Genomic DNA, 25,797 nt, shown 5'->3' on the forward strand with positions numbered 1-25,797 from the left:
AAGTACCTATCTATAACCTACACAACAATCACAAAATATCTGAATAGCACTCTGGAAAGGAACTGGCTGAAACTCAACAACTAGCTATTAGCAACAAAAATCTCTCAAAGTTACCATTTACATGAAAGGGTCAAGACACTGCAGCATGGACATGTTCCTTAATCCAGTATAAGTGCCATCAAAAGTTTGCTCTGATCAATGATAAATAAAATTAACTTTATAAAAAAAATGCACAGATGGTTGTAAAACTGCATCAATTTAAGAGCTCTATGTGACATAAGACTTTTATATATAAATAATTCAAAATATACTTCGACTTTTAAGTAGAATAACCTAACATGGTAAACACTGTGCCATTAAGTATATTCAACAATTGCCCAAAGACCAATTATCCTTGTATTTACTGTATATTGGTTTCCTGCTTTCCAAAAGAACATGAAAAAAACGGTATCTCCTTAAATACACAGGTTTCTATAATTTACTACTCTTAATTTCTTATACACATTTTTAAAGCTCATCCATTTTCTTATTTTTTTTTGTAAATGGAAGATTATTCAACACTTACCTCTTTCCAAGGACTGACAAACTGTGTACGAGCATATCGAGTTAGCATGTGGATTATGACAACCTGTCCCCACTCTTCTACATCAACTAGTAAATTACATAGCTTGCGGTAATTCTTGTGAATAAGATCTATTCTATCCGGGCATACTTCTTCGAAAGCCATCACAACACTGCCAGCTACCAGCTAGAAAAGAAAGAAATAGTAACTCATTAAAAAAAAGTTTCCCCACCGTCAAAGATTCTACTTAGGCATTTCAGAGGTACAATCAGTGTTATGACAATCAATGTTTAAAATATTCAATCATTTAATTAATAAATATTATACATGTTTAAATAACAAATTTTAAAGTATCACTTCCTTAAAGAATAATTTTAAGAGTTGTAACATGTCTACAAAACTAATATTTTTCTTAAGTATTAATATTAGAAATTCTGGTAATTTTTTTATTTAATCAGGTTAAATTTCTACAAATTGTTCATATATGGATTAAACACATTCGTCATGCACATTTTTAAAGCTAAGCTAAATTCTAATCTAAAGATTCACTATTTAGTACATGACAATATCCAGAAAAAGAATCAAGACACTAACAAGGACCACATCATGTCAGTTTACAATGAGAATAACAATAATTTCACAATGAATTTATCTTAAAATGTGTGTAACTCATGTTTTTGAAACAAAAACACGTTCATATTGTACACACTTAAATCCACCTGTTTTTACCAATATAATTTATTTACAAAGAAAACACAGGCTAAAATTTTAGTACATTTTTAACATTTTTGTGTGCAAGTTGAAATAATAAATTACCAACAAAAGGCAGCTTTCTCTAAGGCCAAGTAATAAACCATAAATGCTGTTTTTGGAGTATTCATGCTTTTGCAAAGCGGTGAAATCAAGATTTCTTTGGTATAAAAATACAAGCTAAGCAAAATATATAATATACAAATACTTTTATATATGTACTACTGATATATATGTGCATTAACCAACAATATCAGATAGTTTTGAAAAAATAAATTAATACATTCTTTCTGAACACTAGGGATCTTCATTTCAATGTCTCAAATTTCCCCAAGGACTTAAAATAAGCAATTAAATAGAAATATAACTTACTGAAATGGTACTTTTTGAAAAATATTAGATACAATGATATTCATATTTTTAATGTTTGTCCCTCTACTTGGCTGACATTTAGTTTATTAATATGCAACCAACAATACAATTGAAAGAAAACAGCTCAGAATATAGACTTGCTATTATGCTAAACAAGTTTCCAGTCCTGTGGGGATTTTATGAATTACCAATCAGTATAAACGTGAAGCTGCATTTATTGACTCCAGCCCTGCCCAGTACTGGTGCCTGCTGGTCTCAGCATGTATGCACCTCAATTGAAAAAGCAAAGAATTGATTATTTGTGTGAACTAAATAAAAATGTATTATACATATAATTTTCTATTTGCTATTGATATGGAAAGGAAGTTAAGTTCGTGTTTTCAACTTTACATTTTGATGTCTTCTGCATAAATCACTCTTTATATTCTGTATAATCATATTTCAAAAGGATAGAATATCATTTAAAAATCTCTTGAAACAACTAAGTTTATGACATCAAACTATAAAATAACTTAGTAATTGTGAAATATGTCTATATTTACATCTATTTTATATATAGACATATATTAATTGGTAAAAGGTGTTCAACTACAAAAATAAACAATACCAGTTAGAATAAAATAATCCATGGAATTGAAATAGTAATTCAACAAAGTTTAAATTTAAGAACTATTATGTAAAATCAAGTTATTTTGCCTAAGCCTAGAAATTCTTATTTTAAAAGTGTTTAGTAGATACCAAACAATAAACGAAAAATCAGCTACCACATGCTATTAAATGTAATTATAGATACCAAATAATTCTTAAGTACTAACAAAGAACATAAAAAAAGAAATTACTTAAGTACAAATAAAGTTTAAGGAAATAGATAAATAATTAGGAAGGATGTTTTAAAAAAGTACCTTTACAAAATAAAATGGGCTATGTTAGATATTTTGTTGTATGGTTTTAAGAAACTTACCCTAGGTTAAAACACTGCCAGAAGAATTGATAATTTTGGTCTGTTAAATGTTCAATATTCTATAAAACCCCCAGAATTAAAATAAAACGTTGTACTCAGATTTGAAAAACAAAAATATTAGTTTCCCTAAAAAAGACAGTTAATTTCTATCGTACTGTGTCAATAGTAGCTTTTTATATAAGGAGAAAAATAAATCACTCCAACAAAACTAGCAATGAGCTCATCAAATTCAAATGCAGTTTTCCATTTATGTATTTTTTATATTAAAGCAATAAACATGGTTCATTTATCTTCCCTTGGTTGCCACGTTTTTCTGTGCTGTTGCTATGAACTTCAGCCATTAGCTGTGCTCCAAGGTAAACTACATGAACCATCAACAAAAGTGACACCCCATCTATGGAGTTCATATTTTCTCCAGATTATCTATGCTAGTTGACAAGCTGGTAATGAAAAAAATCACACTAAGCAAATGGTTCCACTAATAACAATAAATTTTCTATAAAATTATGAAGGGTACAAAACGTTTCCTTGCATCTATTTTGTCATGAATTCTAATTAACGTTGCAAAAACCTGAGAGTGCTGGGTCATCACAAGAAGTGCATCAAGGTTTGATTGATAATATGGTATAAGCTGGCCAATGCTGCCAAGATTTTCTTCTCTTAAATTAATGGCCATCCAACGTGCCCTAATCATACAGCCCAAATGATATTCCCCTTCTTATTTCAATTTTCTTGAGGCATGGAAAATGGGAAAGATCAGTCATTTATCTTCTAATAGCTGGATAATAGATCTATCACAACAAAACATCTGCACAAACTCAGAGATGTGTTTTTCTGCCCACAACAGTGAGGCTTTTACCAACATTAAATCAATAACTTAGAAAATGGTGTCTTATCCCCACAGCTTAGTTATGAACTACCAATATATTCATTAAATATATTTTTGTAGCTATATGAACTACCAATATATTAAACATCATTTTGTAGCTAAACTTTCGCTTGGAAAAAACAAAAATAACTCAGTTTTTGAGTAGCCATAGACCAAAGTTGTTTTCTTAAGTAACTGTGTCTTCTATTAGATAGTTAAATTCCATCAAATGGATTTCTTTGAAATTAACCTAAAAGAAAAATGAATAACAGGCTGCTTTTGAGGTATTATAAATAATAGAGATACTGTCCACTGCTACGCTTAAATAGCTCAACAAATATGAATTTCTACATTAAAAACAACAACAGAGAAAGTGTTACAAATTTTTTAATGAATTTATTTGTAGTGAAGAAATGTTCAGAAGGGATTCCAAAATGGCGGCAGAGTGAATGGAAGCTACACAGACAATCTCCCAGGAACTAACTGGAATTACAACTAAAATAAAGACAAATCGTTGGGAAAAAGCAACAGAAAAGCAGCTTGCAAGGACCATATAACCAGGGACACTGAATAGGCCCTGGTAGGACTGCAGAGGCACGAGAAGGGGGCTGGGAGTCCACGGAGAGAAGTGGTCTTAGCTGTGAGCAGCGCCCTCGGGGTTAAAATCCCAAGCCAGTTCCACAGCACAGAGTGGGAACAGAGCACTAAAATAGCCACAGCCACTCATCTTGGGATCCGGCAAAGAGAGAGCAGACGGAAATGGAACTTTATGGGGACACTTGGGATTTGGAGGGCACTCAGAGATTTTGCTGAGTTGCGGCCACATAGGCTGGTGGCCATCTTACTCCTTCCCAGTGCTCTGGAGAGAGGCAGTGGCCCCTACGTCAGAGATACAACCCCAACCAGGTGGGCCATTGAAATGCAAGCTGAGGCTCATTGAAACCAGCATCTGCCCCACCCTCAAGAAATCCCCTTACACTGAACACCTGAGGGAGTTTTTATTCAACTGAGAACCCAAGGCTCTTAGGTAAACAACAGCCTCCAGGCAAAAAACTAGAGATTAAAGAACCATTCCTGGGCTTGCACATCGATCCTAGACAAGTAAGACTTGACAGTGGTGTTTAACATGGGTCCTCCCACGCTCATCCGAACATAGTAGAGGAAATTACAAACAGAAGAACACCAACACCCACAGGAAAAATATGGCAAGATCCACAACCCATTGAGATAGCCAAAATGCTGAAACCAAAAAACAAATCCCAAAAGAAAGAATAAGACAGAATCAAAAATGGCGGCAGAGTGAATGGAAGCTATGCAGACCATTTCCCAGGACCAAACTGGAATTACAACTAAAACAGACAAACCGACGAGAAAAAGCAACAGAAAAGCAGCTTGCAAGGATCATATAACCAGGGACACTGACTGGATCCCGGTAGGATTGCGGAGGCGCAAGAGGAGGGCTGGGAGCCCATAGACAACAATGGTCTTAGCTGTGAACAGCGCCCTTGGGTTGAACTCCCGAGTGGCTTCAAAGTGCAGAGCTGGGAAAAATGCTAAAATGGCCACAGCCACTCACTCATCTTGGGCCCCAGCAGAGGGAGGGCAGACTGGACTGGAACTGTGTGGGGACACTCGGGATTTGGAGGGGGCTCAGAGCTTTTGCTGAGTTGCAGCCATGCAAGACGGTGGCCATATTGCTCCTTCCCAGGGCTCTGCGGAGAAGCAGCGGGCCCCTCCCTCAGAGATTCAACCCCACCCAGGTGGGTCATTGAAATGCAAATTGAGGCTCACTAATAACCAGCATCTGCCCCACCATTGGGAAATCCCCTTATGCTAAGCACCTGAGGAAGTTTTTGATTCAACTGACAATCCAAAACTTTTCAAGTAACCTCTACTGATAGCCTGCAGGCAAAAATCTAGAGAATAACTGTACCATTCCTGGGCAAGCAACTCTAACCAGGAAAGTAAGACTTGACAGTGGTGTTAAACGTGGGTCCTCCCTCACTCATCCAAACACAGAAGAGGGAGCCACAAACAGCAGAACACCAACACCCACAGGGAAAATTTGGCAGGCTCCAAAGCCCACCGTGATAGCCAAAATGGTGAAACACAGAAATAAAAGCCAAATAAAAGAACAAGAGACCTCTACCGAAGATGAGATAAATGTGGAGCAGTTGGGGAAGTTAACAGAGCTAGAATTCAGAGCCATGATCTTCAGTTGGTGAAGGAAGAACACATTCAAGTTTAAGAAGCACAGAGAGCCCCAAGTAAGAAGAACCCAAAAAGATCCACACCACGACACATAGTAATTAAAAAGCCAAAAGAGAGAATTCTAAAAGCAGCAAAAGATAAGAAACAGGTTACCTACAAAGGAACCGCCATAAGGCTATCAGCAGACTTCTCAAAAGAAACACTACAGGCCAGAAAGGAATGGCATGAAGTAATCAAGGTCATGAAAACCAAGGATCTGAATAAAAGACTACTCTACCCAGCAAGGCTGTCATTCAAAATAGAAGGTCAAGCCCTGGCTGGTTTGGCTTAGCGGTTAGAGCGTCAGCCTGCGGAACAGAGAGACCCGGGTTCGGTTCCCACAAAGGGTGCGTACCTCGGTTGCAGTTTGTCCCTGGCCCTGGTTGGTCGTGTGGGTGGCGGCCACTTGATGTGTCGCTTTCACGTCAATGTTTCTCTCTCTCTCTCTCTCTTCCTCTCTCTCCCTCCCACTCTATGTGAACAAAAAAATGGAAAAAAATGTCCTCTGGTGAGGATAAAAAAAAAAGAAGGTAAAATAAAGAACTTCCCAGACAAAAAAAGGATAAGGGAATACATGAGCACCAAACCAGCACTGCAAGAAATGTTAAAAGGACTGCTGTAATTGCTAGAAGAAATGGGAAGAAAAATGTAACCAAACTAAACAAAAATGGCAATAAATAAGTACATATCAATAATCACCATAAAGGTAAATGGACTGAATACTCCAATAAAAAGATACAGAGTAGCTGATTGGATAAGAAAGCATGACTCATCTATATGTTGTTTAAAAGAGACCCACCTCACAACAAAAGACTCACATAGGTTGAAAGTGAAGGGATGGGAAAAAATCTTCCAAGAAAATGAAAAGAAAAAAAAAAAGCTGGGGTAGCAATACTTATATCTGATAAAATAGATTTCAAAATGAAGACCATAACTAGAGACAAAGAAGGCCACTACATAATATTAAAAGGATCTATCCAATAGGAAGATATAACCTTGATAAACATAAATACACCCAATATAGAAGCACCAAAATATATTAAAAATCTCCTGGAGAATTTCAAAGGAGAAATCTACAGCAATACAATCACAGCAGGGGACTTCAATACCACATTGACACTGCTGAATAGATCCTCTAGACAAAAAATTGGCAAGGAAACAGAGACTCTAAATGAAGCACTAGACCAAATGGATTTAATAAATATCTACAGAGAATTACACCCCAAAACTACAGAATACACATTCTTCTCAAGTGCACATGGGATATTCTCAAAGATAGACCATATGATAGGACACAAACGAAATCTCTACAAGTTCAAGAAGATTGAAATCATATCAAGCATCTTCTCAGATGACAATGGCATGAAACTAGAAGTCAATAGCAACAAAAACATGCAAAGACATTTGAACACAGGGAGGCTACACAGCATGTTATTAAACAATGAATGGGTTACCATGGAGATCAAGGAAGAAATTGAAAACTTCCTGGAAACCAATAAAAATGACCACACAACAACACAAAATCTATGGGATGCAGCAAAAGCAGTTCTGAGAGGGAAGTTCATAGCACTACAGGCCTACCTCAAGAAACAAGAATAATTTCTAATTGACTGTCTAACCTCACAACTTAAAGAACTAGAAAGCAAACAAAAAGAAAACCCCAGAGCAAGTAGAAGGAAGGAAATAGTAAAGATCAGAGCAAAAATAAATGAAATAGAGACCAAAACAACAATTCAAAGGATCAATGAAACAGAGCTGGTTTAACGAAAAGATAAACAAGATTGATGGACCCCTAGCTGGACTCACCAAGAAACAAAGAGAGAGAGAAACCAAATACACAAAATCGGAAATGAAAGAGAAGTAACAACTGACACCACAGAAATACAAAAGATCGTTACCTAATACTAGGAACAATTATATGGCAACAAATTTAACAATCTAAGTGAAATGGACAAATTTCTAGAAACACACAGTCTCCCAAAACTGGACCCGGAAGAGATAGAAAACTTGAACAGACCAGTAACAACTAAGAAAATTGAAGAGGTATTCAAGACTCTCCCAGCAAACAAAGGCCCAGGCCCAGATGGCTTCACGGGGGAGTTTTGCCGAACATTCAAAAAAGAACCCATTCTCCTCAAACTATTTCAAAAAATTCAAGAAGAAGGCTTCCAAACTCGTTTTATGAGGCCAGCATTAATTCTCATTTCAAAACCAAAAAAAGACACTACAAAGAAAGAAAACTACAGGCCAATATCCCTGAAGAACATAGATGCCAAAATCCTGAACAAAATAAAAGGAAATTGGATACAACAATACATAAAAAAATTATTCACCATGACCAAGTGGGATTCATGCCAGGGATGCAAGGCTGGCACAATATTCGTATATCAATAAATGTGATACACCACATAAACAAAATGAAAGATACAAACCACATAATCATATCAATAGATGCTGAAAAAGCATTCGACAAAATCCAGCACCCATTTCTGATACAGCCCTGGCCATTTTGGCTCAGCGGTTTGAGTGTCGGCCTGCGGTCCAGAGAGACCCAGGTTCAGTTCCCACTAAGGGCATGTACCTCAACTGCAGTTTGTCCCCGACCCTGGTTGGGTCCTGTGGGTGGCAACCACTCGATGTGTCCCTTTCATGTCGATGTTTCTTTCTCTCTCTCTCTCCCTCCCACTCCATCTGAACAAAATATCAAAAAATGTCCTCAGATAAGGATAAAAAAAAAAAAAAAAAACATTTCTGATACAAATGTTCAGCATTCTGGGGATAGAGGGATCATGTGTCGACATAATAAAGGCCATATATAAAAGACCTAAAGCCAACATCATATTCAATGGGCAAAAAGTAAAAGCATTTCCCTTAAGAACAGGAACAAGACAGGGATGCCCACTTTTGCCACTCCCATTTAACACAGTACTGGAAGTCTTAGCCACAGCAATCAGACATGAAGAAAAAAATAAAAGAAATCCAAATTGGAAAGAAGGAAGTAAAACTGTCATTATTTGCAGATGACATGATATCATATATAGAAAACCCTAAAGACTACATCAAAAATCTACTAGACTTAATAAATGAATTTGGCAAAGTAGCAGGATAGAAAAATAACGTAAAGAAATCAATGGCATTCTTATACCCCAATGATGAACTCACAGAAAGAGAAACTAAAATAAAAAAATCCCATTTACCATCGTGGCAAAAAATATTAAAATACTTAGGAATAAACTTAACCAAAGAAGTAACGGACCTATTTGCAGAAAACTACAGGACATTGATAAAAGAAATAGAGGAAGATATAAAAAAGTGGAAGCGCATACCTTGTTCATGGATTGGAAGAATTAACATCATTAAAATGTCCATACTACCCAAAGCAAAATATAGACTGAATACAATCCCCATCAAAATACCAACGACATATTTCACAGAACTAGAACAAATACTTCAAAACTTCATATGGAATCAAAAAAGACCCCGAGTAGTCACAGTAATCTTGAAAAGGAAGAACAAAGTAGGTGGGATCACAATACCGAATATCAGGTTACACTACAAAGCTAATGTGATCAAAACAGCCTGGTACTGGCACAAGAACAGGCATATAGACCAGTGGAACAGAACAGAGAACCCAGAAATTGACCCAAGACATTATGTTCAATTAATATTTGACAAAGGTGGCAAGAGCATACAATGGAGTCAAGACAGCATCTTTAATAAATGGTGCTGGGAAAACTGGACAGCTACATGCAAAAAAATAAAACTAGACCATCAACTTACACCACACACAAGAATAAATTCAAAATGAACAGAAGACTTAAATGTGACTCGTGAATCCATAAAAATCCTAGAAGAAAATGTAGGCAACAAAATTTTAGACATCATACGCAGCAGAATTTTCACTGATAAATCACCTAAAACAACAGAAACTAAGGAAAAAAATGAACACATGGGACTACATAAAACTCAAAAGCTTCTGCACAGCAAAAGCAACAACCATCAAAATGGAAAGGAAACCCACTGTATGGGAGAGCATCATTGCCAATGATACATCAGGTAAGGGGTTCATTTCCAAAATATATAGAGTACTCACACAACTCAACAAAAGGAAGACAGAGAACCCAATTAAAAAAATGGGCAGAGGCGCTAAATAGACACCTCGTCAAACAGGACATACAAATAGCCAAGAGACATATGAAGAAATGCTCAACATCACTAATCATCAGAGAGATGCAAATTAAAACAACAATGAGGTATCACCTCACATCTGTCAGAATGGCCGCCATCAACAACAAGTGTTGGGGAGGGTGTGGAGAAAAGGGGACTCTAGTACACTGCTGGTGGGAATGCAGACTGGTGCAGCCACTGTGGAAAACACTATGGGGTTACCTCAAAAAATTAAAAACTGAATTGCCATTTGACCCAGTGATCCAACTTCTAGGAATATACCCTAAGAAACCTGAAACTAATCAGAAAGAATGTATGTACCCCCATGTTCATAGCAGCACTATTTATAATAGCTAAGATTTGGAAACAGCCCAAATGTCCATCAGTAGACGAATGGATAAAAAAGCCATGGTACATATACACAATGCAGTACTATGCAGGTGTAAGAAAGAAACATCTCTTATCCTTCGAGACGACATGGAGGGACCTGGAGAGTATTATCCTAAGCGAAACAAGCCAAGCTGAGAAAGACAAATATCACATGATCTCACTTATTTTTGGAATATAATTAACATAACAGTCTGAGGAACAGGGTAGACCTAGAGATGTGGAAGCAGGGTACAGAATGACAACTCTCAGAAGCGGGGGGAGTGAAGAGATAAACCACAGAACTTACATGCATGTACACATAACCGATGGACATGGAAAACAAAGCTGGGGACGGGTTGGGGTGTATGGGGAGGAGGATGTCAATGCGGAAAAAAGGAGAAACATCTGTAACAAAAATAAATTAATAAAAGAAAGAAGTGTTCAGGACCTATTAAATAAAGAAAACAGGATGAAAATGGTAAATGTAGGAATACAAAATGAAATTATACAAAGAAAACTTGTAATGATTGATTGGATGTGATAGAATATAGATAAAATATTCAATGCTTTAAAATTTTACAGATATATTCAGACAACAGTATCTAATTAACACTAAAATATTCTTCCAGTTATATTACCATAACTATACTCCTAAACCCAAAGTGATTTATTTTTAGGAAAGAACTAGTCATATGACAAATATTTGTCTTTCTCTAGTAAAACAGAAAAGCCAATCTATTATATTTTAATATGTGTATATTCCACCGTTCCCTCAAACGAGAATTACAGAACTAGTTTTCTTTGATATCTCAATTGAAAGAAAATCTTCTTAGGCTAAAATAAGCAATTGGAGGTATATCTCAAAATCAACAGGTTAAATGAAAACTTTTAAAATATATTAACACCTTTCAAATTTATTTTATCACCAGCAACAGCAATGTCATCATGATAATGATCCCAAGAAGCTCCTGCTGATAACAAATACATTCCTTTTCAAAATGTGGAAATAAAATGAACCTCGTTCATTTAATGGTGAAATTTTTATTTTTTTTTTATTTACTTTGTGTGTGTGTGTGCTTGTACTTCATTTAACGGACAAAACAATGAACACAGAAGGAGGTGGGAGGCACAGAACAATGTTGAGGAAGGAAGATAAAGCTAAATAAACACTACAGAGCAATAAAAATAAATTTTTAAAATTTTTAAATAGTTGAAACTCTGGAACAATGACAGGACGAACAAGAATGAGAAAAATGGGCATTATATGTACAGTCCTCCTTAATAGTGACATTGTTAAACAACAATAATTTGGAATTCTTATTGATTTTATTTTATTTTATTTTATTTTTTTTATCCTCATCCGAGGATATTTTTCCATTTTTTGTACAGACAGAGTGGGAGGGAGAGAGAGGAAGAGAGAGAGAGGGAAACATCGATGTGAAAGGGACACATCGAGTGGCTGCCACCCGCACGACCAACCATGGCCGGGGACAAACTGCAACCGAGGTACATGCCCTTAGCGGGAACCGAACCCAGGTCTCTCCGGACCGCAGGCGGACGCTCTAACCGCTGAGCAAACCGGCCAGGGCTTCTTAATGATTTTAAATGTCAATGCTGACATTATTAATTTAGGGGAGAGAAGAAATGTAGCTGTCTTCCCTTAATAAAGTATTACATGCAACAAGCAAAAGTAATAATAAAGATACAATCCATAAACATCTTTATAGATCTCTAGAATATTTTTAATATTTCTATGAGATTATAATCATACAAAGGAAAAAAATTAGAAAACATTTTCAAAACAAAACTAATTTAAATACTATTGGAAGTTGGATAGATCTGAATCTTCCAATCCAAACCCAGAAAAACTGAAGATGTAAATCTATGTCGTAAGGATAACTAAAACACAGAGAATCTCCAAACTTCAAATTACATGTAAGTAGAAACGTCAGTCCTCAATCCCAAACAATTATCTTTCATGTTATATCACAAAACTTCACAGAGACCTATGAGAGTCTGGTAAGAATGCCCAAAACAAATCAGACAGGAGTTGGTGGTAGGCATAAGAGGTAACTAAAATCAACAGCAGAAAGAGAACTCTAAGCATGAAAATACTGCAAAAGATTCCTGGTAGAGCAAAGTAGATTACCAGAAAGGGACTTCACTAGAGGGAGGAGTGGAATTCAGTAAGGTTATCTTGGAAAGAGACAGTTTCAAGGAGAAAATGGTTTAAAAGTAGGTGGAGGAAAGGAGCACCTCAGAAACTGTAAGGTGACAGAAAAAAATAAGAAAAGTATTTAGGCTCCAAGAAAAAAAAAATAATAATAATAATCAAAATAATCTTAGGACATATATTCTTTCCAACAGATGCCATCCATTGGAAGGAAGGCAGGCAGGCCATTTCAAATTAATTTTTTTTTTAAAAACCAAAAACATACTTTGTTATTCTGACAGAGATGGTACCCTGTACAAGGTATTTTGCAAAGTACCTCAAACTCAAACCACCAACTCTATCCAAAAACAACCAGGAAATAAAAATCAAAACAATTCAATTGATGAAAATTATCCATAAAATATTCAATGATGAAGCGAAAGAAAACCGTAACATAACAGTCCAAAATGAATTAAGCATTCTCAAAGAAGCATTTGGAGATGGAAAAAATGAACCTGGATCAGAAATTGGAAAACAGAGAACAGACCCTGGTGCGTATGGTTCAGTGTTACAGCGTAGGTCCAGGACCAATGTGTCGCGGGTTCAGTTCTGGTTAAGGGCACATACCTCAGCTGCAATTCATTCCGGCCTTGGCTGGGGTTATGCGGGAGGCAGCCACTCGTGTCGCTTTCACGTCGATGTTTCTCTCTCTCTCTTTCTCACTCCCCCTCACACTCTATCTGAACAAAAGTGGGAAAATGTCCTCTGGTGAGGATATTAAAATAAAATAAAAACAGAGAACAAAAATGAACAAAAGACATCAGGAAGAAATAAAACAGAAGTTGATTGAAACCAGGTAAGAAACAGAAAAAAAATCAGACATGATGATTAAATTGCAAGGTGCCCTGAAAAAAAATAGTTGAATGAAAATTAAATAAGGGGCATAAAAAACAGTAGGAAAAAAAACACCCAAGAAAATGGAAATAAGGTAAAGAAAGAAGTAAAATGGTTTACACAGACAGTGGTTGAAATACAAGAAAGGCAAAAAAGATTCAACTCACATAAAATTGAAATCCCTAAAGAAAAAGTAACAACTGAACAGAATTAATATATAAAATGATGATATAAAATAAATAAATAAACACCACTTTTCAGAAATAATAAAAAATCTAAATCTACATTTTGAAAAGGCTCACTGGTTACCAGGAAAAATTTGACCCAGTTCAAGTAACCCTGAGACACCATGTAAACTATTTTATTTAAAAGACAAACAAAAGATCCTCAGGGTCAGCATGTTACTTAATGCAGACATATTATGCTTGTGCATTTCCTTTAGATTGAAACAAGGCAAGGATGCCTACCTTCTCCATGACTATTAAACATTGTACTAAAGGTATAAGCCGCCCTGGCCAGTTTGGCTCAGCAGTTAGAGCGTCGGCCTGCAGTCCGGAGAGACCTGGGTTCGGTTCCCGCTAAGGGCACGTACTTCGGTTGCAGTTTGTCCCCGGCCCTGGTTGGTCGTGCGGGTGGCAGCCACTCGATGTGTCCCTTCACATCGATGTTTCTCTCTCTCTCTCCCTTCCTCTCTCTCCCTCCCACTCTATCTGTACAAAAAATGGAAAAATATCCTCGGGTGAGGATAAAAAAATAAATAAAGGTATAAGCCAATATAATTAGGCAAAAAAAAATGAGTCATAGGAATTTTGCAGATATGATTAATTTTCTAGAATAAACCATAAAGAATGAACAAAACTGCCCTGGCCAGTTTGGTCCAGCGGTTAGAGCGTCGGCCTGCGGTCCGGAGAGACCCGGGTTCGGTTCCCGCTAAGGGGCACGTACTTCGGTTGCAGTTTGTCCCCGGCCCTGGTTGGTCATGCGGGTGGCAGCCACTCGATGTGTCCCTTCACGTCGATGTTTCTCTCTCTCTCTCCCTTCCTCTCTCTCCCTCCCACTCTATCTGTACAAAAAATGGAAAAATATACTCGGGTGAGGATTAAAAAAAAAAAAAAAAGAATGAACAAAACTAAATCAACAGTGAAAGAACTCAGTAGAGAAGCAGGACATAAAATTAACATACAGAAAATCAGTAGCTTTCTTATATATCAGCATAACAGATTCCATGATATAATGGTAAAATAATTTCAACTTATAATAGCATAAAAGTAGTAAGACAAAGGTAAAATGCAACTCTAGACCACTCCTTAACTCAGTTTATTGTCTCCATCTCACCACTCCCCACAGAGGTACATGTTAGCAATTCTGAAACATGTCCTTGCATTCTGGAACAGAGCTAAAAACTAAATATATTGTGAATAATGTAAGCCCCATTGAAAAGGTAGGGAAGGTAGAAGAAAACCAGTGCTGTTATACTGGAATTAAAGGTATGGGTATGAACTGTTTAATATAAATAGAAAAATAAATACAGGTGTGGTTTTAATTTTTAATATATAAATAAAAGATTGCCTCATAAATAATAGACTATCAAACTCCAAAAAATACCTAACTCTGAACATTGAGCATTTGAGAAGCAAAACATTAAAAATAGTAAACACCTAACTTTTACCACCAAGAATATAATAAATTCCATAATTAATTAACAAATATTAAATACCCATTTTGAACAAGTATCAGTATTTCTTCTACTATATTTTTGGAAATAAATGGTTAGAAATCAAGAATAAACATTTCAGCCCTGGCCAGTTTGGCTCAGCTGTTAGAGCATCGGCCTGCGGTTCAGAGAGACCCAGGTTTGGTTCCTGCTAAGGGCATGCGCCTTGGTTGCGGTTTGTCCCTGGCCCTGGTTGGGTCATGTGGGTGGCAGCCACTCGATGTGTACCTTTCACGTCAATGTTTCTCTCTCTCTCTCTCTTCCTCTTTCTCCCTCCTGCTCTATCTGAACAAAGGATGAAAAAATGTTCTCAGGTAAGGATAAAAAATAAATAAATAAAAAATAAACATTTCAAATTTACAAAGAAACCATCCTTTTATTCCTTTTTTTCTTCGCTGAAATATTTATTAACCTCTTTTTATGGTATCAGGCACTGTGCTGAGGGTTTTATATACAACAACTCATTCAACACAAACTGAAACTTATGAAGGCTTAACACATAGCTATTACGTGGCAAAAGTTCAGACACAAATCCATTTCCGTCTGATTCCAAAGACTGTAGTTTTCACCTGTGACATTATCTTGTTTGGGAAGACATGCACACATTATATATGGAGATTTCATTCCTAGGCAATGCCACAAATTTCATTTAGTGTATAATTTAGAAGAAATCACGAAAAATTATATTAAAGATTTGTTTCTTGTACATCTTAACCATATTCTCCATAGTACTTAGCAAATGCCTTGCACACAGAAGAAACTAAATAAGTTTTATTATTTCTAAAGTCACATTAACCATAATATCAATAACACTGTTTGTGTACCTGGGTCCTAGAAACAAATAAAAGTATGCCATACATAAGACAAAAGAGAATTGAATTACTTGTCTGTCTTTATTTATTGAGCAAAACTATATTTGCTTACCTCCTACATTAAACCAAACATTACAGAAGAAATGCTACATTATAGATGAAAAGAAATTTGCTAGATAGCCTAGGAATAAAATCTCCAAGTATAATCTTATGTATAATACAATATTTTTAAAAATAGTGAAAACCTCATTAAAGGCATTAAAATGTTCAACAGAACATATTCACTTAATATAATAAGAAAGCATAAAAGAGAAATGCTGAATGAAAAAGACATGAAAGAGAAAAACAAGTAAAATAGCAGCCGTAAATTCAACTATATCAATGATAACAGCAAATGTGAATGGAATAAATAATCCAATCAAAAAGCACATATTGTGAAGCTGGATTAAGAAACAAGATCCAACTATATGCAATCCACAGGAGACACACATTAGATTAAAAAATACCAACAGGTTAACAGTAACAACAAGGAAAAAGATTCATCATGTAAACAGCTACCATAAAAAAGGTGGACTGTCAAACCTCGAGAGGTGGGGGGCAGGAAGAGATAAATCAAAGAACTTATATGTATATATGCATAACCAATGGACAGACATAATAGTGTGGTGAAGGCGGGAGGGGGGGGGAGTGCAGAGAGGAGGAGGAGATCAGTGAGGGGAAAAAGGGGGGACATCTGTAATACTTTTAACAATTAAAAAAAAAAAAAAAAAGCTGGAGCACCTGTACTTAAAATGGACAAAATAGACTTTAAAACAAAATATTACTAGAAAATGGACATTTTACAATGACAAAAAAAATAAAACAATTATAAACATATATGCACCAAACATCAGAGCTCTTAAATATATGAAGTAAATACTGGCAGAATTGAAAGAAGAAATAGACAGCTCTACAATAATAGCAGATTTCACTCCACGTTCAGAAATGGATAAAACCATCAGACAGAAGTCCAAACAAAGAAACGGAAGACTTAAACAACACTATAAACTAATCAGACCTAACAGACATATATAGAACACTCCACCCAACAACAGCAGAATACACCTTCTTCTCAAGTGTTCACTGAGCTTTCTCCATGATAAACCACATGCTATGCCATTCAACAATAGCTATATAAGGCTAGTGGCTACTATATTTGGATAGCTGCTATGTATAGATATACATTCTCCTTGGTGATAACATCCTACAATTAGCTGGCATCATTTTCCTCAATAGTTGAGCCACACAGGTGGGTGCAGAAGCCTCCATCAAAAAAACCATTACACCAGCTCTTTCAGAGGTCTGCTCACAGAACTCATGGATTGTCACTATTCCTAGATTTCATTATCACTACACTAAAAGAAGGGGAGTAGAGAGGAAAGGAGGAGGAATTATGTACGTTCCTAAAAGATGACTCATATAACCAGTAAGATCATTCTTACCAGCCAATAAAACAGTCTTGTACATATAAAAATGTTCAGTATTTTTTTAATTTATAATACCTCTAATTTTTCAATATCTCTTTAATACTTTTTACAATTTTATTTTAAAACAATTATTTGGCCCTGGCCAGTTTGGCTCAGCGATTAGAGCGTTGGCCTGCGGTCCGGAGAGACCCGGGTTCGGTTCCCACTAAGGGCATGCACCTTGGTTGCAGTTTGTCCCCGGCCCTGGTTGGTCGTGCGGGTGGCAGCCACTTGATGTGTCCCTTTCACATCGATGTTTCTCTCTCTCTCTCTGTTCCTCTCTCTCCCTCCCACTCTGTTCCTCTCTCTCCCTCCCACTCTATCTGTACAAAAAATGGAAAAATGTCCTCGGGTGAGGATAAAAAAAAAACAAAAAAAAACAATTATTTGTTCCCAGGTGATTCTGCTGGGTTTTTTTAATCCTCACTCAAGGATATTTTTACATTTATCTTCAGACAAAGTGGGAGGGAGGGGGAGAGAGAGAAAAACATCAATGTGAGAGAGACACATTGATTGGTTGCCACCCGCAGGATCCCAATCCGGGTCAGGGACGAACCACAACCCGGGACTCTTCGGTCCACAGGCCGATACTCTTTTTTTTTTTTTTTTAAATCCTCACCCGAGGATATTTTTCCATTTTTTGTACAGATAAAATGGGAGGGAGAGAGAGGAAGGGAGAGAGAGTGAGAAACATCGACGTGAAAGGGACACATCGAGTGGCTGCAACCCGCACGACCAACCAGGGCCGGGGACAAACTGCAACCGAAGTACGTGCCCTTAGCGGGAACTGAACCCGGGTCTCTCCGGACCGCAGGCCGACGCTCTAACCGCTGAGCCAAACTGGCCAGGACCACAGGCCGATACTCTAACCGCTGAGCCAAACTGGCCAAGGCCCAGGTGATTCTGCCTTTAAAAAATCTAATAAATCATTGCTTGAAACAAAAATTTTGGCACTAAAAGCAGTCAACAATTTAGTCACATATTAAAGAAAGGATTTTTTCCCAACTTGATCTTCTTCAGATTCTCATGAAGAAACATGTAACAAACTAAAATTCTAAACTAAATCTTTCTCTTTACAAGGATATTTTTATTCTTCAAGGATTAATGCTCTTAATGTTCTACTTTATGCCATTCAAAATCAGTAAGAATAATTCTATCAAATATACAATGGTAAAGTGATACTACATAAATAAAATACAATTGTACTTTGACATAAAAATATATTACTTACTGTGCTTTTATCCTTCAGAAGTTTTTCAATAACTTCAATTAACATTTCCTTCTGCTCTGGATCAAGGCTAAAACATAAAAAAAAATACATTAAATTTTTTTCTTTAATTCTAATTTTAAATGAAGCTAACCATTTTAAAATTACTGAGAAATCTTTAAAAGGGAAGGGAAAGTGAGAATAATGTAAAGATAGAAACAAACAGAAAACAAATGTAATATAAAATGGGATGCTTTCCTCCCAAATGTGTCCTATTCTTTCCCTCTAAAATTGCTCATATTAAGTAATTAACATAATTAATTAGTATAATTAAGTAATTAGAGCAATACCATTATGAAAGTATTTAAAGAACAAGTCCATTTCTTAAAAAAAAATGTTAGAAAACCTTAAAAAAAGTATTTACAAGTAGATAAACCACAAATTCTTTTTTCAACTGAGGGGGAAAATAACAGGATAGCAATTATTTCCTATATTGGAAACATAATTGTCAAAAACAAATATATAGAATTTCCATGTAAGAATTCTGTATCATTCTAGTTCACTGATGGAAACATACACAATAAAACCTGCCATCGAAAATCAAGAAATATAAGCAAAGGTTTACATATGTACAGAATTGAAAAATGCATCTTAATAGCAACTCTAATCACTGAAATATAGACAACAATATAATTTCTTTCTAGCACAGAATTTTATTGTTGTTCATTTATTGAGAAGCTAAATAATGAGTATACAAAGAGAAATAAGCAGAGGTTAGTAAAGACAGTGCCAAACAAAATCACACCACATAACAGATATGTAATAGGATTATGTGGAGAAAGAAAAAGGGCACCAATGGAGGCCGGAGGGTTTTGGAGGGTTTCTTAAGGAAATCTATCTCAGAAGAATCTTAAACAATTGACTTGAGAACTGGAGTAAGGAGGTAGAGACTAAAGGAGGAAAAAGAGATGGTAATGAGATAAAAACACTACGTAGAGGGAAAAAAGGGCAGTAGTGAGCTACTAGACTGTAAATTCAAGGCAAGGAGAATAAAAGCTGAAGGTGGAGAGAGAAAATGGAGCCCAGTGACGAACCGTCATAGTAAGCTTTGATCTTATTCTGCAAGTTTATAACAAGAAAAGATAATAAGTGAGAAGTAAAATATAACTTTGACACTTAATCTAAGAAAATGAGTTTGTATTTTTTATAACATATGTTTATTATTAACCATCATAATTATCTGAACATTCAAACCTTTTGATTCTTTCGAATTTCAGCTCAAGTCTTCCTTTTCCAGGAAGTCTTTCCTAAGTAATGGCATTTCATTACATCTTTACATTTTGAAACCCCATTATGATAACCTCTGAGCCCTATCCTATTAAATGCATTGTCAGTGTGCCTTTGTATGTACATATATATATCATATGCAGATATCTTATTCAATTATAGATTACCTTTAATTATCTGGCATACGTTTGATTCTTTTCCTCAAATATGTGATATTACATCCTCTACTGTTTTCATACATTTTAAACATATAACACAGCACGAGAAAACAAAATAATCTTAATGAAAGCTTGTGGAATTAACAGTAACAGAAAATAATACCAAATTATTGAAGAAAATAATATTTTTATTTAGGCAATATGTTTACCACAGAGATCAAGAAATGTATGGTATTTTAATAATTATCATACAAATATGGTATGGTACTGTATTTAAAAAAAATATTTACTAAAATACTTCTGTAAAAGAATCTGACAAGAAAGGAAATAGGAGGACCAAAGATGAAGAAAGGGAAACAAAATGAATTGAGAGGATAACATAGCCCTGGCCAGTTTGGCTCAGCAGTTAGAGCGTCGGCCTGCGGTCCGGAGAGACCCGGGTTCGGTTCCCGCTAAGGGCACGTACTTCGGTTGCAGTTTGTCCCCGGCCCTGGTTGGTCGTGCGGGTGGCAGCCACTCGATGTGTCCCTTCACGTCGATGTTTCCCTCTCTCTCTCCCTTCCTCTCTCTCCCTCCCACTCTGTCTGTACAAAAAAATGGAAAAATATCCTCGGGTGAGGATAAAAAAAAAAAAAAAAAAAAAAGGAGAGGATAACATACAATTCTACCCTACAACAAACAGAAAATAATTTTCTAATAATACATGTGTACATGTACATGAGAGGTAAATCATATTAATGAGAATTTAAATTCTGATTATTTTTAAGTTATAAAATCTATAAATTATTACAGGCCCTAACAGGCTCACAAGTAAAAACCTGTATAGGGTCTCTGTAATCAAAACAAAGATGTCGCCCTGGCCGGTTTGGCTCAGCGGTCAGAGTGTCCGCCTGCAGTCCGGAGAGAACCGGGTTCGGTTCCCGCTAAGGGCATGTACCTTGGTTGCAGTTTGTCCCCGGCCCTGGTTGGTCGTGTGGGTGGCAGCCACTCGATGTGTCCCTTTCACATCGATGTTTCCCTCTCTCTCTCTTCCTCTCTCTCCCTCCCACTCTGTCTGTACAAAAAATGAAAAAATGTCCTCGGGTGAGGATAAAAAAAAAAAGATGTCTAACCCTGGCTGGTTTGGCTCAGCGGCTGGAGCATCAACCCCCGGACCAAAGAGTCGTGGGTTCAATACTGGTCAAGGGCACATACCCCGGTTGCCATTTGTCCCTGGCCCTGTCGAGGGCATGCGGGAGGCAAGCAATCGATGTGTCTCTCTCACATCAATGTTTCTTTCTCTCTCTCTCTCTCTGTTTCCCTCCCTCCCTCTCTATCTGAAAATAAATGGAAAAATATCCGTGGGTGAGGTTTTAAAAAAAAATACAAAGATGTCCAAAGAATGTTTGGGGGGTGGGAGGGACTCAGTCACTGAGTTTACTTAGTGTAAGAACAGACTAGTTACAAGAGCTAATAAGATACGCCTCCATGGACTATAGCATTCCACATAACATTAGAGATCTTTGGTATTATTAACAAAGCACCTACCTGTACAATTTTTGTATTGCATGGGCTGCATTCTTCCTAACATATGGTGATAAATCAGAAGAAGCTTCCTTAATAGCGAGCATCATAATAGGTACAATAATTGGCACTCTAATACTTGACAGAACTCTCAAAGCACTGGCACGAATTAGCTGATTTGGGTCCTAAAAATTATGCAAAAATATTCATCAAAATATTAAGTTTACAGTATTTCAAAGAAATCTTTATGACACAGTTAATAGGTGCTTATAGGGTGCAATGTAACAATAGCGGGGGGGGGAGCTACCTATTTAAAATAAACAATCAGTATATGGAAATGGGTAAGAAAAGGATGAATAAATGTTTAATCTCTGAATAATGTTTTAATAAGAAAAGTAATGGTTATAATTCTTGATCATTTACTACTAAACATACTAGGTTTTTTGAGTTTCATAATAATAAAATGATACAGGTAATAAATGTTATCTTTAACAATCATGTTCCCTCTCTGTACACTTTCAACAACTAGTTGATATAATGATGAAGAATTCTCTGATGCATTATAATGATTATACTAAACATCAAGGAACATATACAAACTGAAACACACAGGGCAAGGTCCAGTTTGTTATATCAATTATTAAACAGGCACTGTGAGAGGTCTTTTAACTCTCTGACCTCTTTCAAATCACTGTTGTGCCATTTAGAGAATTATTGCACCACTTCTTTAAATGACACATCTTCAACTGTGCAGAAACCTTGTAGCTATTTGCCTGCTCACTCTATCACTTACCTTCAGAGCTCGCTGGAAAGTACTTATGGACAAGAGTGCCAGATCCTGCTGCTCCTCAGCATATCGAACCAGGTAAACATATACCAACTTCTTGATCTGTTCAAAGAGAAATCATTTAATCCTAGCCAGAGCGAAAATTGAAAATTCACATTTTCTATTCCAAAATCCATTCTTAATTTCCTTGAAGTAAATAACTGAGCTGGTTTTGGCCCAAATTGTAAAATAAAGATAATATAGGGTGGGGCAAAAGTAGGTTTACAGTTTTTGTATAGAAAACAGTACAATAATTAATACATAATACAAGAATTAAAGTTTGTGTTTCTCGTACTCACAACTGTATCTCTACTTCTGCCCCACCCTGTATATTGTAGGATAATGAATGGTAACAGAAAAAGCTTGTGAAATAAGAATTTTAATAATCCTATCTATAATAGTAACATCCTATCAAGGTGTCCTTCCTCTCAAGGTTTAAAAAAAGTCCCTGAGCAAAACTCATACAAGAATATTAAAATATTAACTGAACTGCAAAAGCATTTTCAAAATGAGGGATACAAATAATACAAAGGACTTAGGTTCTGCTCACTAATTATATGGTGTGCTAGGTTATGCTGCTTCTTCTGTCAAAAGGTGCTCTAGTTCCAAATCTGTTTCTATGATAATATTCACATTCCTATATACACCATACAATATCTTCAGTTCAGTAAGAATAATGTGTGACAAAAATCCCAAAGGCTGGAAATGTGTTCAGAAAACAGTTTTTAAACATTTATAAATATGTTTTTATTGATTTTTTAGAGAGAGAGGAAGGGGGAGACAGAGATAAAAACATAAATGTGAGAAATATTGTTTGGCTGCCTCCTGCACACCTCCTACTGGGGATTGAGCCTGCAACCAGGGCATGTGCCTTGACCACAAAATCTTAAAAACTAAACCTAAAATCCTTAACTCAGTATTCAATACAGCCCAAAATCTGCCCCAAAATTCCTTCGAGTCAAACACAAATAGTCCCCAAAAACACTTTGTACTTTTTATCTCAGCTTTCACTCAGGTTATCACTCTACTTTTCCCCAAGTTTCACTAACCAACATTTTCCAACAAAGCAAATATAAAACAATAAAATGCCCGTTAATAAATGAAGAGTTAAATAAATACAGTACTTTTATGTAACACTATACTATGCAGCCACTATATAGAATTAAGTAAATCGATACATACTGAAAATATGTCCTTGTAAAATTTTTAAAGGTATAATATGCACTGTATCTCACTTCTGTGTTAATAAAAAAAATAGATATACATATATTGTATTTTATTAATCTAAAACAGACTATATGTGCCATTATATTATGAACAACAAAAAAAGGAACAACAACAAAAAAGACCCTGCCAATTATAAGTCACCATCAACTGTTAGGTAAGTCCCAATGCAGAAACAAAACAGAAAACAAATGTCTTATAAAGGACATAATATGCTAATAATATCAAACACTTACATAGCATTAACTATGTGCCAGGCATTGTTCTAGATGTTTTAGTTAGATTATTTCATTTTATATTTACTATTCAATGAACAGGTCTTATTATTTCCATTTTACAGAAGAAGAAACTGAAGCACAGAGAGGTTAAGTAACTTGACCAAGATAGCACATCTATTAAATAAAGAACCAGGATTCAAACCAGGTAAGCATAAAAGTTGAGAAATCTATATAATAAAATGTTAACAGTAATTATCTCTGGGTCCTGGTAGTAACTAGTGACCTTCTTTACACCTTTACATCTTTCTATATTATTTAATTTAATATGAATAGTACTTCTGTGTTCAGACAAAACAATTATGATATTTTCACTTTAGGAATAAACCTCCTCTTTCCAGACGTCCTCCAACACAAAATAATAGTATTTTCTCAGATTATAAAACAACTTTAAACTTTTTCATTATGAAAAAAATCTCAAACAAATTATTTTTAGGATCCCTAGGAAAATAGTTTGTTCTGTAGTGTCGGCAACACATAGCCACCAGAATTCTTGGAAACCTGCTGAATAAATCAACAAAAGCTCAGATAAATGAACAAATCTGTAAGTCAACCAATCTGTTATAGCTCCTTACTTCTAAGCATCACATGAGCCAATCAAAAACAAACTCACTTTGGAAAAGCCAATCAATCAACTGTAATGTCACCCAGGTGACTAACATCTATATATGATATCAACCCACTTAGATCCATGAACCTTTCTTTTTTTACACCCTTTAAATAATCCCTTAGAACCAATGATCTTACACAAAAATACAAATGTGTTCCACAATTCTGTGTATATAACATGGCAATCAAATGATCCAAAATATACCCAATGTTTTAGATTTCTTTAATGAAAATACAAATGTTAGAAATTCTTGAATTACAATTTAAGAAACACTCATCTAACTATTTGAGGTATAGATGATTTTATCCCCCACCAGACTTTATAGTTCCTAAGATTACAACAGTGTCAAAAAGCAATTAACATTTGCAGGTTGACTGATCTATACATAGCAATTTCAACATATCAAATAAATATACAAGCTGTATTTAAATAATATTATTTCTCAAATCAACTTTGGAATGAACACAAGGTTACTTAGTATAGAAATGATTCCTTATTCATCTGTATATTTCCCGTACCTGTCACAGTGCCTGGTATATAGTAAGAGCTCAATAATTATCAGCTGAAGGAAACATCACAGACCTTTGGTAGATTGAAAGAAATTTAAGATATTTCCCATTAGATTGCTACATCTAGGATCTAGATGGTCATAATTTACATCTATTCAGGTGTCTAGGAGGACACCAACATACTATGAAGAAATGATAGGTATTATAAAGATTGTCTCTAAAGTCTTTAACTTGTGAGGTTTTTTTAAATTAATCATTTAGAATATTCTTTCTCTTTACTAATTATATTCAGATCTCAGTCTACAGTTTTCTGCAAAGATGTGAACGAAGAATGGGTTAGAGTCCAACCCACTGCCTCCATCCTCTTGTAACACCTTTATTTACCAAGTAACTGGTACAGTCAACTTTTAAAGGTGAGTTATAAACTCCAGAATATATCCAGAAATTTATATTGGCAAGACAAACATTCAGAACCACAAATGAGCTAGTAGGTATTGCTATAATTACTCACTATTACAGGAGGATTTTTGTGACTGTTAAAGCAAAAAACATAACAATATTAAATCACAGAAGGTTGCAAACAACTAAATTTGTTCTAGTTCTGTTATAAGAATCAATCAATATTGACCACAAGAGGCCTATGCACTGACTGGCTGCAGGTGTGCAGAGAAAACCTACTTTCCCTGAAACCATTCTGTGACCAGAAATGGGAGTACTTACAGCTCCGTGACTACATCGTTTTCTGAACAGTTAGTTTCATTCAATGTTACAACACTCCTTGCTGTAAAGCTAATCATAGCAGAACTCCAGTAGGCTAGGAGA

The 25,797-nt window shown here is 35.7% G+C and overlaps 1 protein-coding gene across 10 annotated transcripts in view; it reads right to left on the reverse strand.

The window, feature by feature from the left end:
- AP3B1 (adaptor related protein complex 3 subunit beta 1) overlaps positions 1-25,797 on the reverse strand; it is a 281,299-nt gene that overhangs the window by 200,115 nt on the left and 55,387 nt on the right. For all 10 annotated transcript variants that reach the window (XM_036278963.1, XM_036278966.1, XM_036278970.1 and 7 more), the window contains 4 exons: positions 22,325-22,420; positions 21,556-21,716; positions 18,608-18,674; positions 566-748 (listed from right to left, as the gene is read on the reverse strand). In XM_036278963.1, the coding sequence (XP_036134856.1) occupies positions 566-748; positions 18,608-18,674; positions 21,556-21,716; positions 22,325-22,420 (507 nt within the window). The remainder of the gene's footprint in view (positions 1-565; positions 749-18,607; positions 18,675-21,555; positions 21,717-22,324; positions 22,421-25,797) is intronic.

Source organism: Molossus molossus, unplaced genomic scaffold (assembly GCF_014108415.1).
Source record: "Molossus molossus isolate mMolMol1 unplaced genomic scaffold, mMolMol1.p scaffold_m16_p_3, whole genome shotgun sequence".
NCBI classification, from domain to species: Eukaryota; Metazoa; Chordata; class Mammalia; order Chiroptera; family Molossidae; genus Molossus; species Molossus molossus.